The 17,883-nt window shown below is 36.0% G+C and overlaps 3 protein-coding genes and 1 pseudogene across 3 annotated transcripts; 2 read left to right on the top strand and 2 right to left on the bottom strand.

Moving 5' to 3' along the window:
* Positions 1-535: 535 nt before the first annotated feature.
* Positions 536-3,684, bottom strand: LOC109011548 (annotated as a pseudogene).
* Positions 3,685-11,200: 7,516 nt separating this feature from the next.
* Positions 11,201-12,031, top strand: LOC109011557 (cysteine-rich receptor-like protein kinase 25). The gene has a single exon (XM_018992809.1). It carries the CDS (start codon positions 11,201-11,203, stop codon positions 12,029-12,031), a length of 831 nt encoding a protein of 276 aa, XP_018848354.1.
* An 875-nt stretch (positions 12,032-12,906) lies between these two features.
* LOC109011558 (cysteine-rich receptor-like protein kinase 10) lies at positions 12,907-15,139 on the top strand. Its single transcript, XM_035688662.1, has 6 exons — positions 12,907-12,968; positions 13,053-13,243; positions 13,444-13,654; positions 13,834-14,071; positions 14,568-14,718; positions 14,810-15,139. Exons 2-6 carry the CDS (start codon positions 13,115-13,117, stop codon positions 15,137-15,139), a joined length of 1,059 nt encoding a protein of 352 aa, XP_035544555.1. The 5' UTR covers positions 12,907-12,968; positions 13,053-13,114.
* A 1,202-nt stretch (positions 15,140-16,341) lies between these two features.
* LOC118347964 (cysteine-rich repeat secretory protein 38-like) lies at positions 16,342-17,556 on the bottom strand. Its single transcript, XM_035688661.1, has 2 exons — positions 16,758-17,556; positions 16,342-16,421 (listed from the first exon to the last, which is right to left on the bottom strand). Exons 1-2 carry the CDS (start codon positions 17,554-17,556, stop codon positions 16,342-16,344), a joined length of 879 nt encoding a protein of 292 aa, XP_035544554.1.
* Positions 17,557-17,883: the final 327 nt, after the last annotated feature.

The following is a 17,883-nucleotide window of genomic DNA, read 5'->3' as shown; positions in this document are numbered from 1 at the left end:
AGTCTGTGATCCAGTTAACAGACTTAGGTCTGGTTTGGTTTGGTAGATGAGATGATATCATGTCATATAATTATTAGAATTTTCTTAAACTCTCGTACAAAATATAATAAAAAATTCAATTTTTTTAAATTTTAAAACAAAAATAATATTAAAAAATTATATTCTAACAATATTTTATTCAACTTTCAACTTTTATCTCATCTCATCTCATCTCATCTTTATAACCAAACGAGGTTATTATTGTAGAATTGAACTTCTATTTGAGTGAGGAGGGTTCAAGGGAAGGAAGTGCACTGATTCTTGTTGTGTAGCTCTTTAGTCATCGAGCAAAGCAAAAACTACATTGCCTCGTTCAAAATTGGGTGTTGTTTGGATAGTAAGTTAAGATGATATGAGATTATAGTTAAAAGTTGAATAAAATATTATTAAAATATTATTTTTTAATATTATTATTGTTTTAAAATTTGAAAAAGTTGAATTGTTTATTATATTTTATATTATAATTTAAAAAAATTGTAATAATGAGATAAGATGATATGAAACACTTCTAATATTTAAACGGGAGCTTAACATTATTAGACCTCGAGTAAACCAAGAACTACATTGTCTTTATCAAATGTCTAAATAAAGATGTGTAATTACTTCCATCAAATACTAGCGAGGATCTAGATGATCAGTAACTGAAACCTCGTTTCTTGAAGCTTGCAAGGACTGATTAGGAGACATGTCTGATTCGATATTGCTATACATAAAAAATGCAGGTCGTGAGGGAGCTGGCAGAGTGTTAGAGCTATTGAGCATCACAACAACCGTAGCCATCGTTGGTCTGTCTGCTGCGTTTTCTTGAACACATAGCAATGCTATGTGGATACATCTCATTATTGCAATTGTTGAGCCAGACCTTATACTGGAATCTACAATATTTGAAGCAGTTCCCTCGCTCCAGCTTCGCCATGCCTGCAAGACATAATTTGAATGAATACCAGAGAGAAAATACCTCTAGCATGTGCACTTGGAGGAAAAGACAAGGGAAATGTACCCAAGTATGATTTTACTTACATAACTTGGAAGATGCTCCAGATTCTCTCCACTTCGAAAGGAATTGATCCCTTGTCCACTCACTATTTCTAGCACTAGTACTCCGAAACTATAGACATCAGACTTCACAGAAAATTGCTTATGTATTCTATATTCTGGAGCCATATATCCACTGCACATTGACGACAATATTATTAGTAGGTTATTGATGCAGTTTCTACCAAAGCAAGTACATATCAGTTCTTCCCTTTCAAAAGTACTTACGGGGTCCCCACAACTCTGCTTGCATTCTCTCGTGTTTGATCATCAAATAAAAACATTCTTGCCGTGCCAAAATCTGAGATTTTTGGATCCAATTTTCCATCTAGAAGGATGTTGCTAGCTTTAAGATCACGATGAATAATACGGAGTCGAGAATCTTCATGAAGATAAAGCATCCCTCGAGCAATGCCTCCGATGATTTTGTAACGTGTTTCCCAATCAAGATGTGCACGTCTAATTGGATCTACATATCAAAGCAAGTATGTGGCTAATGATTTGAGAAAAATATGCGACAGAGTAATCTAACAAGAGAGTAAAGAGATATTAAAGATACACTGACATGAAATCAGAAGCGCAAACATACCGAAAAGAAATTGATCAAGGCTTGCATTTTGCACAAACTCAAATACTAAAAGCCTTTCATTACTTTCCATTTCCAAGCAGAAGCCTAAGAGGCGAACCAAATTACGGTGTTGAAGTTTGGCCACCAACAAGACCTCATTCTTAAATTCTAAATCTCCTTGTCTCGACTCTCTTGACAGTCTTTTCACAGCTATAACTTGTCCGTTAGAGAGTAAACCCTGTTAATATTCAAGGGTTAAACCTTGAAAATTAGCATCTTTAAAGTGGTCGTTAGTACCCTTCTCCAAAAGAATATATCTATTTACCTTGTAAACGGCACCAAAACCACCTTCTCCAAGCTTATTTGCTTCAGAAAAGTTATCCGTTGCAACTCTGATGGTGCCGAAGTCGAACTGCAAGGATTCCATGCTTCTAATTTGATCCACAACTTCGCAAGAGAAACAGGACAGCACTTCGTGAATGGCTAAAGTTCATCATTGAAGATGCTTAACATAAATTATAATTCGTGCATTCTCCAGAAATGGGCTCTCCAACACAAGTGATAAAAACAAACTGATTTCCAAATACTTCCACATGGTAATGTAAAAGCAAATATCGTCACATATAGAATTATTCCCAAATTTATGTCCTTCCTTTGTTAATTAATAGATGCTGGAAAAGTTTTTCTCTTTCCGAATTACGAAGACTGCCTAACTTTCGAATCATAAATAGAAATACAGAGTTCTTACAATTACTTTCAACTCTCTCCCTTGGCCTCCTCGATCTTGTATAGATGCAAATGGAGATGATTACCAGCATAAGAACAACAGCTGGCACAACTATAATGATGATCGTCCGAGATGTGTTCTTCTTCCTTCCTGCAAAAACCATGTATCTGTGAGCATTTTATGAGGGTTAAGTTTGGAATTAGCATTGCCTCTTGATATCGCAAGTAAAAGTAACCGTAGAAGTAATGCTCAGAAATGAATTTAATTGGAGGCTATGATTCGACCATCTTAAGATAGAGAGATGAGATTCATACATCCTGGGCCGTGTTTGCTCTGTTCTTAAACTAGTACAAGTGTTATTATGGTCAAATTCAAGCGTAGAGAGTAGGCTTAAATCTTCCCCTTTACCCTTTCGATTGGGAAAAAACGTACGTTATAATCAAAATGGCCTGGGTACCTGTTGTGGTGGTGGTGGTGGTGGTGTTGGTGTTTGTATTGTTTGATGATGGAGGGGGAGATACCGGCGGTGCAAGTGGAGATGACGGCGTGGAAGGGTCGGGAGGAGAGGAAAGAAAGTTGAAGACCTCAAACCTGACGTTGCAGCTGGGTTTGAACACTCTCACACCTTCCTTACCATCACAACATTGTGAAAAGTTTTGAACTATAGTCCCGAGTAAGCATTCGCTGCATTGTTGCTCCGACAAATCAGGGGTGCACTGCACAAACGCATACAATGTCTTTGATTCTGCTACGGTTGTCTTGTTTGCTGCAAACTTAATAAGAGAACCGCCTGCTGCAGCTTGACTTGTTAGGCTTTTAAACAAGGTCCGAAGATCATCATTGTACTGATCCACATAAGTGGCCGATACTTTATTTGGGTTGTGAATAATTGAAGAAGGAGCTGTTTCCATGATGCCAAAAATGGAGCGATTCGAGTAACGTAACATACAGTAGTCGTACCATCCAATTGCCTCCTTTTGATTGGGCAACTCTGTGGGAGACGAGAGGTAGCATTATATAGGCAACTCCGGCAGGTATCTGTGTTAACATCGCCTCTGCAAAGTCCAATCGCATATACTCTGTCGGAGTTTTGACCATGAGAGGAATTGTAGAAGCCATAGTCAAATTCAGAGTTGGAGTTGAGGGAGGAGAGGAGATCGTTGAGATTTGCCTCGTAGGTACTGTTAGAGGCGTAGCTGCCCTTGTCTAAACATTTGTGGTCGACGAAGTCGTCAGGCTGCGCGACAGCATGGGCAGTGAATCTTAAAAGGGCGAGGAAGAAGAACGGTAATCTTGGGGAAACCATTGCCTTGTATTCCTCGAAACTGCAACAGTAATCATAGTTACGTTTTGAAGATTGTAATTGACATTTATTTGCGAAGCGAGAAGTAGAGGGTTGACTTCTTGTTTCCACTCGCGTTGGTGCCACTTTCGGAGTAAATTCGCCAACTTCGTTCTTCCGTCCTTTTCTGGTTTGGCTAAACAATTAGAAAAACTCTACGCAATTGGATCCCACTCTTTTCTTCCTCCCACATTCTCACTCTTTTTCTCTCCGCATCTTTTTTCAACCGCTCATTTTCTTCCTCTCCCTATCTATTAAGGAAAGAAAATTACTACATAAATAGATTATACAAAATTGAACTCATAAACTAATATGATTTAATATGATCCATTAAATTTACTTTACAATAAAAATAATTTTATAATTTGATGTATCATATCAACTCACATCAGTTTGTAAATTTATTTTTATGTAATTCCTTTATATCTAAAATATTTCCCTTAAGAAAATTTCCAATCACAGCGTGCAACGTGATTCTTGGTCTTAAATTGATGTTGTGATAGTGGCTGCAAATATATTTTTATAACATCCCTGTAATTCTGCACTTATGTATATATTATGTGCGTGATCCTAGCTAGGCTGGACGTTTTCCATATTTCTACTGACAGCATGGTTGTACATTGACTATATATCTGTAATATCTAGACATACAATACACGACAGTTTTTATCCATAAGTTTGTATCCAGTTTCCACCTCTGGATTTTGCATATTTTTGGATCGTAATCTAATATCTTGGAGTTTCAAAATGCAGCCAATGGTGGCTCGATCCAGCACCGAAGCCGAATACCAAGATGTTGCCCATGCTACAGCGGAATCACTTTGGTTGCAATCTCTACTAGAAGAGCTCGATATATTTCTACCTCAACGTCCGGTTTTATGGTGCGACAACATTGGTGCTACATATTTCACCGCCAATCCCGTCTTCCATGCTCACACCAAGCACGTTGAAATTGACTATCACTTTGTCCAGGAAAAAGTTCAACAAAAATTTCTTGAAGTCAAGTTCATTTCCAGCAAAGGCCAGTTAGCTGATGGGCTAACTAAACCACTGGTCTCTACACGGTTTTCACTCTTACGGAACAAGTTCAACATTTGTCCCTCTATGTTGTGTTTGAAGGGGCGTATTAAGAAAATTTCCAATGACAGCGTGCAAAGTGATTCTCGATCTTAAACTGATGCTGTGATAGCGGCTGCAAATATGTTTTTATAACATCCCTATAATTCTGCACTTATGTATATATTTTGTGCATGATCCTAGGCTAGAAGTTTTCCATATTTCTGCTGACAATAGGGTTGTACATTGATTAGATATTTGTAATATCTTGACATACAATGCACAACAATTTTCATCCATAAGTTTGTTTTGTTTTACTCTCCACTTCTTTTTTCATCTGCTCGCTTTCTTTCTCTCTTTTTCTCTCCACTTTTGTTTTGTGATGGCCCGTTCTCTACGAGATTGGAGACCCCACCATCCTAAGTGTCAAAGAAAACAAGTGAAGATGTTGTTGATTCCAAGTTCATTTTGTGGCAAACAAAGCAATGTGGAGGTAAAGAAACCAGTCATCAAGGCAAGAGAAGTTGGAAGTGATTGAACGTGTGCCGTTGTTGGACAAAAAACACAAAACCAACCACAAAATAATTGATCCAAAAAAAAGACGAGAAAGAAGAAATCGAAGAAGAAAGAAAAGTTTTTAGAAAAGAAGAAAGAGAAAGAGAGAGAGGGGTCTAGTTTGTTTGTTCTTTTTACTTTTTTATTCTTACGTTTACCTGCCGCTTGCATATACCGATTGGACCTAGCAAAAATGAAAAAGTTATTATGGCTAGGACCTCTTATATGAGCAGTATTTTTACTCTTCGTGTAAACAGTTGTAATACTTTGGATTTTGTATGCACACCCGTGTCCATAACAGTTCTGATTTGAACAAGATCTATTAGCATACTAGGCGAGAAAGCAGCTACCAAGTCTTGAGCAACAGAGCAGGAATCGTTCACCCAGATGTGTATTATTACCACAATACTAGACCATCGAGCGCACAAACCTTGCATTCTGTCAAAGAATGTCAAAAAAGAAATTCAATTCAACATACATGCATGTAGCATGAAGCATTTAGTAGTGAGGTGACAGGGTAACTCCAGCAATCACAAATCCCACCAAATCAGCTAAAATCAACCATTCATATGCGTTCAAAAATAAGCCAAAATCAATGAGGAGACAGCTTCAACAAATCATGCAATTCTAAATAATAGCAACTGCTAATGCCTTTATTTGTAATATTTTTATATAGTGACACGATCACTCCTTTGATTATTGCATTCTGCTCCTTATCTTTTTGTATATATATGTTACTCTATACATCATAGTTGTAGGCTGAATACAATATTCTTTTCATACATTTTTACGAGAAAATACAGAGCATCTTTATATACTTGGTTGAAATTTCTTTTAAAGGAAAGTTTAGCACGTATAATTATGCAAGCCTGCCTGCCTTTACTTTAAGCAGCCCACGCAAGATGTCAAGTGGTCCATGGGATACGTTAGTGTTTGTGCGGATGAAACGCGTTATCTTAATTGTTTATGAAGAATTCTGCAATCTAATTATTATGTCTTGACTCTTAAGTTAGCCTGTGAGTAGAATAGAAGCGAGGAGAGGTGTGAAACTTCCCTCCGACACAGCTATCCGGTCCACCATGGCGGGCGCGACTCTATAAAAACAGAGGCTTGAGCAGAAAATTCTAAGTAAGGGTCATAAGACCATATTTATTTTTAATATAATAAAATAAAATGAATTTTAGAAGTTAATTTTCTAGCTTCATAAGGTATAAACAATCCACCTAATATTTCTTTTATCATAATCTGTTTTGTATTTGATCTCGAGCCGTCTGGGAGAGAATAAAAAAGGAGTTTGGTATAACTACTTTTAAAAGAAAAAAAAAATTATATACCACATATAAGTACCTTCCATTTTTAACCCGACCCAACAACGACAAGTTATGTGAACTGACAGGTTGTCATAGTTATACCACATACAAGTACTAATTTCCATTTTCAACACATTATCCGGAGACCCAACAACGACAAGTTATGTGAAGACAGGTTTCTATGACAACCACGCACCCTGTCGGTGTCATACCAGCTGTTCCCAAATTTGGTTTTTTTTTTTTTTTCTATTTACAAGAAATTTTGTACAGTAGCATGCAATTTGTCTAGACAAAATCTTTTCTCCACATTCTATTTCTAGTCAGTTCTTTTCACAGTCCTCAAATCTGCAATAAATGTTTAATTAGGAACGGCTTTAAATGCAGTAATTATCTGCAATATAGGTCTTGATTCCCCATGATTAACATGCCATGAGTATAGGGATGCAAATCACGCCATTTCTTTAATTTGTCGATCAAGCGTAATATAATTGAGCATATCAGATAGATGATCCCCATGCATGCTTTTCATGGCCCCAGCCAGTCCTGATGGGTATTCTTTAACAATCACCTTCGGGCTTCTGCATGAGACAAAACTATCCAAAGATTGCGAGCCAATATCAAAGCGCTAAATCACGCCAATTGGAATTTGGAACGCCTCCATGTGGAGGGAAGCCTGCAGCACCTGTTCTAGCTGGGGTGACAGAAACAACAAATGTAATAAATTAAATGGAACGTTCTCGTTTTCATGGGGTCTCAATGCTCTTGAAAAATATATTGGTAAGGAGAGAGTGGATGGTCAGATCTAGTAATCAAATCGTAGCATTTCCTTTTCATTTGCACGAAGCCATGATGATGAAGCCAATCAAACACAAATATGATCAGCTCGTTTACGGTCCAAGATACATACATGGCCATTGCCATTATGAGATGATCCAACGGCCTTCATGCAAATTGCGCACATCCCTTGTGATCACGCTCACCGATTCATTATTGAAAACCGAAGGCATGCAGCTTGGGGCTCTCTGTGATCGACTAATTCGTAATATTTGTGATATTCCATAGAGAAATCATACTGCATATTCCTCAGATCTCAACCCTCAAAAGATATATTGAAGTAAAATTCAATTGCTCGTGCGAACACACCACCACTACCGAGGGCAACCTTATTTTTTTTCCTTTTTTCATTATGTTTTTTCAAAGAGTTTTGTTACATGCAGTCATTTTTGTATATACATTGCACACTCCATTGATGTGATTGACCAAAACAATTATTCTATATTAAAAAAAAAGTAACGTAGCCAATCATATTAGTGCAGTGCGCAAAGAATACGCAAAGTAACTGCATATAGAGTTTTTGTTTTTCGAATGTACTTGCGATCATGCCTTCGCAGCCAAAGTTATTTTTAGTGTAAAATTACCATTTATCCCAAAAAGTGAGGCTAATGGAAAGAGGTAGAATTAATTATTTATTTTATATCTTAACGCTCTTCCTCGCGTGTGGACTAGACTTTCCCTCAATGGATGATCCAATACTTAATTAAATGGGATAGAGTATAGATTAGTCAGGGTTTGAACTCAAGATCTCTACTATGATACAATGTGAAATCACCACTTATCCCAAAAGTTTAACCTAGTAGAAATTGATAGATTTTATTATTTATTTTATATCTTAACAATCAGGCATTACAGATGTACGACAACTTGATAGTATAATATATCCTCAGTATCTCAATCCTCAAAAGATAGTCCAATTTGTAACGGCAACTTGGCTGCGAACACCACCCAGCTATCATCACATTCATAGTTGAAATAGACTCTGATACCATTTATAACATCCAGACACAATCCATATGTGAGTCTATTCTAAAAAGACTAGTCAATGACACAATCAGAGCCTCATTGAACCCATCATAAAGAATAAGAATTTCTCATTCTCAAACAATATAAAACCTTATATACTATCTATATATCCTTAAATTTATTGTGTTACACTATTTTTCATCACTTATTTAAAGAAGATGTGTACAATCTAATAGATCTAAGACACAGGTCTTGAATCTGTCAAATTAAAGATATGTAATTAAAAAGCACAGCTGGCTTCTGAATTATCTATTTCAGAATATGTAGATTTAAAGTATAAATTCTCTTGTGGAACAGTGGAAGTGCAAGCGTTCCGCCTTATTAATCATGTTGTCCGAGCTTTAGAGACCCCCAATGGCCTGCGGAGTAAGGAGTTAACGATGAGCGCTATAAAGACGTAGAGACAATACCAACCTTGATCTCCCTCACTTTACCCTTTTACTTAAAAGAATACTTGAGAGAACGGAATTATACTAAGATGGAAAGTTTGCTTTTTTGGCAAGCACATCTGCCTAGCTCTATATATATTTTCTATAAACACACATACTAGATTTTTTTGTTAAAAAAAAAAAAAGATGGGAAAAAGTGTTGGGTTTGTGAAGCCTGATTTATTGTTGTGGCAGCCCAACTTAATCATCTGACCCGGCAATGATTCGTTATGATTTTTGAGTAGGTTTTCAATGAGGCTTTGCGATGAAGTGTAAGCTTGCCACTGTTTTTTATTTAGGAAGCGCCAAACAGAAAGTTTGTTCAATGTTCGCTTGACTTTCAACTCAAGCGAAACTCAGACAAAAAGTTCACTCGAGTCTCATTCTATAGTGGTCTCAAGAGAAGCTTAGGCAGAGAATTTGCTCGACTCGACGCTCAAGTGAAAACCAGACAGATATTTCGTTCGATGCTTGCTCGACACTCCGCTCAAGCGAAAATTACAAAAAAAAATAAAAATTAGAGTTTCCGTCGTATAACCATATAAATATGCTTCTTATGAATATTATGGTCATGATGAACAGTAATATTTGCCCAAAAGTGTAATTTGTGATTTTTTGGTATAATAAAATTATCTACAGCTCCATGAAAATAAGCATGTTGTCGAACTTCATAAATTTATGTCCTGTGATTGATTGTTTGTTTATTTCTTGTCTACTTTTACTTCATTAATTGTTATCGTTTTTGCAACAAAAAGTTCACTCAAAAAGCCTGAAAATAAAAAAATAAAAAATAAATAAAAAAAGAAAGAAAGAAAGAGTTGTTAGCCGGCTGATATTGCATTGGTAAGCAATTTTGTTGATAAAGAGGTTTTGGCGTTACATCTCTTGACCTTAATGGGTTCATTTAGTATTAAGGTATAGGATCATATGTATTCCCTAAACTTTCGATTTAGACTTTAAAGAAAAAGAAAAGGAACAAGTGATTTGAATATTTCAGTTTTTATATATATATAATAATGTTAAAAACTCTATCATTATCTCACTACCAGAATAATCCTTAACACATTTTAATTAAATGATTAGTATATTGTTCATAAAAAAAATTAAATAATTAGTATATCAAAATTAATATAGACAAAATAATAATAAAAATCTTATTTATAAGCAAGTGTAGATAACACACCTAGTAAATTTCTTATATGGCATAATTTAATTGAAATAAAAATTTTAGAAAGGCAGGTTTGGGGGGTGGGATAAGACACAAAATTCTCATCTCATCTCATCTCATCATTACACATTTTTTCAAATTTTCATACAAAATATAATAAACAATTCAACTTTTTCAAATCTCAATTGAATTTTTTCAAATTCTAAAATAATAATAATACTAAAATATAATATTTTAAACTTTTAAACAAAACATAAAATTTCCATCTCACCTTTCAAATCTTATAAATCAAATCTTATCATTTAAATAATACATTAGATGAGATGTTCTATAATTTTAAATCCAAATTCAGATGTAAACCTGAATCTAAACTCCCGAAGTGGAACCCAGATAAGGATCCTAGCTAGTTGTGACCTCTTCCTTGGTAATTGCATTTAATTGACTTGCTAAGAGCATTCACATCCGATTCCTTAAATTTTTTTCTAAATTTTAGCTAAAAATGACACTCCCTATAATTTTATCCTAAATTTTACTCATTTTTAAAAAACCTTCTACATCTCATTCCCTATCCTTTTTCTATTCTATTAAAATAATATTATTCTATTATTTCTTTATTACTTTTTTCTCTCACTTCTATTTTCAAACTTAACTACTTAATATTTTTTCTTATGTTTTGAACTATTATTATAGTGAATATTTTACAATTTAAATTATTTTTTAAGGGTTTAATAATATTTTTAAAATTATTATTTTTATATTTTAGTAATTATTTAAATTATTTTTAAAAATATTATTTAAAAGTATGATAAATATGAGTATAAGAGAAAATGTAATTGATTGAAAAAAGAATTTACTTTATTTATTTGAATAAAATATTAATAAAAAATGATTTATGGGATGAATAGTGATTCCCTATATTTAGGGAACTACTGTTCATTTTCTAAATCAAAATTCTAAAATAGTGAATGGGATGGGAGGGGGTTTTTGAGCTTTTTCCTAAATTTTTCTCTATAATTTAGAGATAATAGTGATACGGGAATGGAACGGGGATGTTCTAAACGTTGCCGCCTAACTCTTCCGAGCCTTTAAGCCTAGCAACCTAGGAGGTAACAATGTTTTTCCTACACAACTCCCGAGCCTTTCTTTTCCTATTACTCGCAGTCTGCACTTCAATCAGCTCCATCAATTCCCTGTTGCCAACTTACAATGATCACTCTTGCTTGAATCGACCTAACCAAATCGCCATCTCGTCTTACATCTCAAACCAAAGCCTCGCAACCCTTTTGGATTCTTTATCCACTAAAGCTTCCCAAAGCAACAGCTTCTACAACGATTCCAATGGTGGCATCTACGGTCTCTTCCTCTGCCGAGGTGATGTTTCTAATGACACCTGCCGAGATTGTGTCAATTATGCGACTAAAGAGATCCGAAGTCGGTGTGAATTCAATGTATTGGCTGGAAATCGCAGTGCCATCATATGGTATGATGAATGCATGTTACGATATTCGGATAGTAATTTCTTTGGAGAGGTACAGACAGAGCCAAAGGAATTCATGTGGAATGCCGAGAATACAACCTCAGGAGTTGACCCTTATTATGGTGCAAAACATACCATTTACGCTCTCCTAGATGCAGCTGTAGAAACAGATCATATGTTGTTCAAGGCTGATAAGAAGGCAGTGGGCGATGGGACTCAGCTAAGATATGGGTTGGTGCAGTGCACTAGAGATCTCAATGCAACTACATGCCGCAAATGTTTTAATTACTTGATGACTTACTTCGAGCAATTACAAAACAGGATAGGGTGGCGCATTTTAGCCCCAAGTTGCAGTATTAGGTATGAGAACTACCGTTTCTTTGATCTCCAGTCAGAAGCAACGCAGCCCCCACCTCCACCTCCAACTCCACCTGCACCTGGTGTCTCTAGAGCACTGTCACCGTAAGGTAAAGAGTTTAAAACGACTTCTTGATTTGTGTGTATTTAGGCCATTTTAAAGTAAAACAATTAACCATTAGTACCTTCATTACTTTTGACTATAAAAGTACTAGTAGTATTTGACCATCAAGTTTTTATTCCCCAAAAGATAAAGGTCCTTGTAAATCTAAGAAATCAGGCAAGCGGAGCGTTGGAAAACATAACAATATAATGAAGCTCATAATAAAGAAATCATATGCAGGAGACTAGGGCGTGTTTGGACATTTTTAAAACTTTTCATAATTTCATTCACAAATGGTCAACATTACTCAAATATAAAATATTTTTTATTTTCAAATTTTTAACTTTTTTATATAATCATTATTAAAATATAAAAAACAATACAACTTTTACAAACTTCTAAACAAAAATTATAGTAAAATTATATTCATATAAAATTTTAACTTTATAATATTTTTAATCAATTTTTTCTCTCTCATTTTTCAAAATCCAATCAAATATTTTTACTCAAACTATTTTTCTCATATTTATGAGATATTCAAGAGTCCAAACATACAAAAGGATAACAATGTAAACAAAGTTCTCCAGTATTCCCATTTGCTAATAGTAACCTTCATGAAATACTGAATGCATCTTTTATCCCTTTTTGCCAAATGATAACAGTTACCTTCGCAGAACGCGGTCTTGTATATAGAAGAGAATGGTATTATTTGCCAGTTTGCGCAGGCTAGCTATATCCCTACATCTATTTATATATTGATGTTCTTAGATATCTTAAGCAAACTAACGCGTGGTTGCATTGTATGATAATACAGGCCGTGGAGAGGGAGGTGGAAAGAATACAATAAAGATCGTAACAAGTACTGTAGTATCAATTGCAATAGTTACAGCCCTTCTGGGTTTCTGGTTCTATTCATCCTTTAGCAGAAGAAAAAGACAAGAAGGTGAGTTTGTTTTGCCGTCTATTAAAGCTTAATTGTACCTATAGACTGCCCCTGATGAGTTAACGTAGTTAACTTGTTACTCAGGGGAAGAAACAAACCAGGAAGTTCCCTTACGAGAACTCGTAGTTTCACCGCTAACACACTTGATGAGTGTAAGTATGCCGGACAACAGTGGAGAAATGCAGCACTTCAACTTAAGTACCATAGAAACTGCGACAAACAATTTCTCAGATGCGAATAAGCTCGGAGAAGGTGGTTTTGGCCCGGTTTACAAGGTTAAGAAACAGAATTAAATTCTTAATACATGATATGCATTTTGGAAAATTTTAATCTTGGCATTTGAAATTGTTAGTAGTAGTTGTTGGGGATCCCTGAGATCGAGAGGATTGCTGTGATAACTTGGTATTTTAGAAGGGGAAATGAACTTAAAGGGATAATTTATATTTGATCGAGAAAGTTAAAAATGGTTTTGCAGGGCAAGCTGACTGATGGAAAGGAAATAGCCGTGAAAAGGCTTTCAATGAACTCTAAACAAGGCCTTAAAGAGTTCAAGAATGAAGTGATGTTAATTGTGAAACTTCAACATAGAAATCTAGTGAGGCTCTTGGGATGTTGCGTGGAAGGAGAAGAAAAGCTTTTAGTCTACGAGTACATGGCAAACGCCGGTCTTGATGCCGTCCTGTTTGGTTTGCTCTCTCTCTCTCTCAAACACTCCCTCACACACTAATTTTTATCATCCATTAATTAATTATATGCCAAGTTCTCTATTACAGAGGCACAAGTTTCCGATCTTATTTTCTGAGCACATGCATAAATCTCCTATACAAGAAAGCTATTTGCCTTAATTCTTATCATTGTGATGCAGATCCAGCAAGATGCACAGAACTACACTGGGCTAAGCGAGCAAACATTATCAATGGGATCGCAAGGGGCCTTCAATATCTACATGAGGAATCTCGGCTCAAAATCATCCATCGGGATTTGAAAGCAAGCAACATATTGCTAGATGCCGAGATGAACCCAAAGATTTCAGATTTCGGCACTGCTAGGATTTTTGGAGATAATCAAATAGAAGCCAACATTAACAGAGTCGTGGGTACATAGTAAGTGATTGACAACTGTGAAGACACGATCAACCTGAAGTTGCGTGTTCTTGGGTGCATGTTTTTTAGATAATGGGGTTCATCCTTGTGCACTTTTTGGTTTAGAAAATCCTGTTTTATAACATACATTCAAATTTAATAGTAAAATGAAGTGGAAAATGTTCCATTTCGAATGTGACTTTTGAGTAAAAAGTTCAAGAACAGAGACTTGCAAGGAAGCAAGCCATTTGCCATAAGCCATGGTCATTCCTTTTGAATGATTGAAGCCATAAGGTTTGGCAAGTGGGATGAGACACAAAATTCTTATCTCATCCCATCTCATTATTACAACTTTTCTAAATTTCTACACAAAAAATAATAAACAATTCAACTTTTTCAAATCTCAATTCAACTTTTTCAAATCTTAAAGCAATAATAATATTAAAAAATAATATTTTAAACATTCATCTAAAACAAAAAATTTCTCATCTCACCATCTAAATATTTTGTGCAACAGTGGATACATGGCACCAGAATATGCAATGGAAGGACTATTTTCATTCAAGACGGATGTTTACAGCTTTGGAGTACTAATGCTAGAAATCCTAAGTGGGAAAAAGAACAGTGGCTTCTATTATTTAGAGCGTGCACAAAGCCTTCCGCCCCATGTAGGTCTCTCTTTCCTATCAGTATCATCAGCTCAAATATGAAGTTTTTACTTACTGTAATGAGATTATTTACCAAACAAATACAAAACAGGCATGGCGACTATGGAGTGAAGGCAGAGGAATGGAGTTGATAGATCAGATATTGGTCGACACATGTCCTGAAAACGAGGCTCTGAGATTGATACAAATCGCATTGCTTTGTGTTCAGGAAGATCCTAATCTTAGACCTACAATGACATCGGTCCGTCTCCTGCTTGCAAGCAAATCGATAAACATTCCTCAGCCATTAGCACCTACATTCTCTACAAATAGATTTGCTACATCCGATCGTTCTTCCACAACTGGGGCCGGGATAGGATTTGCCACCTCTGATCGATCTTCAAAATCTGGGGCCCCGGCAGCTTTTGCCGCATCTGATTAATTTTCAACAACCGGGGACAGTTGAGATTCAGGAATGTTTTGTGGAGCAAGTGTTCTGGCTACTTCAAAAAAAAAAAAAAAAACAAACAAACAAACATGAATGTTTCATTTTTATTACAAAATTCGTTACTAGCAGCTTTTGGTAGCAGGGGATGCGTCATTTTCATTCCAATGATATACCAGAATATCGAAGCAAATAAAAGGATCTGTCCTATATGGACGGCCTGGTTTTGTGATACGCGTAAAGACCAAAATTTCTGTGCATCTACATGTATAAAGACCTTCGTCCTGAAATTTTTTGAACTTACAGCATTTTACAGAGGCATTTCTTGTGATGAATCTAATGCTCGATGCTTCTGATGATATATCTTCTTTTCTCTAAATCAAATGAGAAAATGGTAACCATATACTGAGTGATACGCATAGGAATTAATAAATCAAGTATGAGCAGCTTCCACACGCACCCTGTGAGATTCTTACCGTGAACTACTCCCCAGGCCTACTTCAAATATTGAAGAATCAACTAAGAAAATGAATTGCAAAAAAAAAAAAAAAAAGAAAAAAAAAAGCCAATTATTTTAGATTAAAAGAATCCAATTTTAAGATATAATTGTGTAATGAACAAACAAAAGAAAAAATAGCAATTTAAAGGGAAAAAAAGGTGTCCTGCCTAACTGTGACTATCAAAATTCAATAGACAAAAGATAAGAGTGAGCGACGGGAGCCTGTTGGTACTCCCTTTTTAAGCATAATCAAACTAACACCTTGCTCATTAGGGAACTTAACATGAGAGGCTAAACAGATTGCAAACGCAGGGGATATACAGAGTACAGCTGCTGCCACAAGTGAGGTCGAGACTCACCCCATTGAGACTTATAAAAAGCGAGTGAGCAGGCGTAGGGGCGTCTAATTGTTTTAGCACCTATACTAGTTTTTCCTTGGCTTTTTTCGCCTGAGTTGACCCACCTCTACTTGTTTATAATCACTATCAGTATACATCGGTCCCAGTAAAAGAACACAAAAGCAACAAAATTCTGCAGGACCCATGAAGCAGTACATCAAGATTCTGTATAAAACGATGGTTAAAAGCTAATTTTCTTTGGTTTCATAAAGGAAATCAGGCAATCAGATGAAAAAATATCTATCTGCAGATCCTTTAGCATTCATATTCTAGCTGAGAAAACAGGACAAACAATTTGAAAACTAGACGACTGCCAGAAGTGCTAGCATTCCAATAATTACGCCAATCGTAACTCCTATATGCGAAGAGGGTCTTCGAGCACCTGCATTAGTATCCAAGTAAAAGAGATTAATTTTATAAAATTGTTGCAACTCCCATAAAAGTAAACTCATGAACTGACATAGTTTCATATAATACGGTAAATCTACTTTACAGTAAAAGAAACTTATCACTTAATTTATGAGTTTACTTTGTAACTAAAGAATTTCTCTTAATTCTATAGACTATCCACATAGCAATGAAAGGCCAAAGCATACCTAGACTTCTGATTATATTGCTATTATAAACGTGAAAGTGCTCTTGACTAGAAATGGTTGATCCGATTATTAAATACAGCAAATTAAGAAAGAAAAATCAAGGAATTATGCACGAAATTCACCTTCACTTGCAGGGGTCGAGATGTTGAAGTAAAATAGGTAGTCATGGTACCACATAAAACAACTAGAACCGTATGTTTCCCACCCTCTTTTATTGCCAATAATTGTCCTAAACAACGTCAATTGAGAATCCAAGCACTTGCCACAGTCAGCCCTATTGATATCTAGAGTGCACTGAGCCATGCCATACCTCTTCCCACTTTTTCCAACATCCAACACCGCTTTCTGGAACATATGAGGCTGATTAGGAGCTGTGGAAGCAAGGCCACCCATGAAGTCAAGTCCTTTAGAAACCACATATGGATCATCGAAATCAGTATCATTGGTGATGGCCGCTGAAGCCTGATCCATAATTCCAAAAAAACTCTGATCAGAATAGCGTAGAAAACACCACGTGAACCAGGTCCAAACCTGTTTGCTCTTTGGACACTCCTTGAGGGCTGCTGCAGCGGCGTTCTTGGTGCAATTAGCACAGTCACCGGCAGACATGTCGCCTCTACATTGTACGAGTCCGTAGAGCTTGTTGGATTTCTTTCCGGTTTCTGTTTTATAGAAGCCGTTGGATACAGGCACTTTCACAACAAGGGTATCCAACAGATTCTTGAGATTTGTCTGGAATGCATTCTCAGTGGCAGAACCATCCGCTTCTGAGCACACAAAACCTGTATTGACATTCGTTATAGCATGGCAATGACAACTTGACAAAGCTATAGCTGACAATATAACACAGACTATAGCAAGATGGAATGTTTCCATCTCCTCGGAGCCTCTGTCCTCTTTGACAATTTGGGTGTAGTTCATGTGAAAGGGTTTGAAATTTTCATGTTCTAAATCTGTGGATACTACTAAGCAATTGGTCAGGATAGTGTTGAATAATGGGGGGTTTCCTTATTTTAGACTCCACAAAAGTCAACTTCTCTTACTTGGTCAGATACATAAATTATGTCAACTTGTACGATTGAAGGTCAATGAAACGGATGCTAGCTCCCGCTGTAAGCGAATGGGTTACCTCTTGGACACTTCTTCAGGGCGTTGACTAGTACGATATAGGCAAATAAGTTAATCAAGTATCCATTTTTTATGGTTGATTATCCTCCAACAATGTCCTCCATCTGGCATCTGCGACCT

The sequence above is a fragment of the Juglans regia genome, chromosome 3, assembly GCF_001411555.2.
Source record: "Juglans regia cultivar Chandler chromosome 3, Walnut 2.0, whole genome shotgun sequence".
Taxonomy (NCBI): Eukaryota; Viridiplantae; Streptophyta; class Magnoliopsida; order Fagales; family Juglandaceae; genus Juglans; species Juglans regia.
This window is presented reverse-complemented; position numbering and strand designations above follow the sequence as displayed.

Excerpts from the sequence above, each read along its gene's own strand:
- LOC109011557 (XM_018992809.1), top strand. The coding sequence starts at position 11,201 with ATGTTTTTCCTACACAACTCCCGAGCCTTTCTTTTCCTATTACTCGCA.
- LOC109011558 (XM_035688662.1), top strand. The coding sequence starts at position 13,115 with ATGAGTGTAAGTATGCCGGACAACAGTGGAGAAATGCAGCACTTCAAC. Across the intron at positions 14,072-14,567 it reads AACAGAGTCGTGGGTACATA|TGGATACATGGCACCAGAAT; the intron begins GTAAGTGATTGA and ends TTTGTGCAACAG. Across the intron at positions 14,719-14,809 it reads CACAAAGCCTTCCGCCCCAT|GCATGGCGACTATGGAGTGA; the intron begins GTAGGTCTCTCT and ends AATACAAAACAG.
- LOC118347964 (XM_035688661.1), bottom strand. The coding sequence starts at position 17,556 with ATGAACTACACCCAAATTGTCAAAGAGGACAGAGGCTCCGAGGAGATG. Across the intron at positions 16,422-16,757 it reads CTCGACCCCTGCAAGTGAAG|GTGCTCGAAGACCCTCTTCG; the intron begins GTGAATTTCGTG and ends ATACTAATGCAG.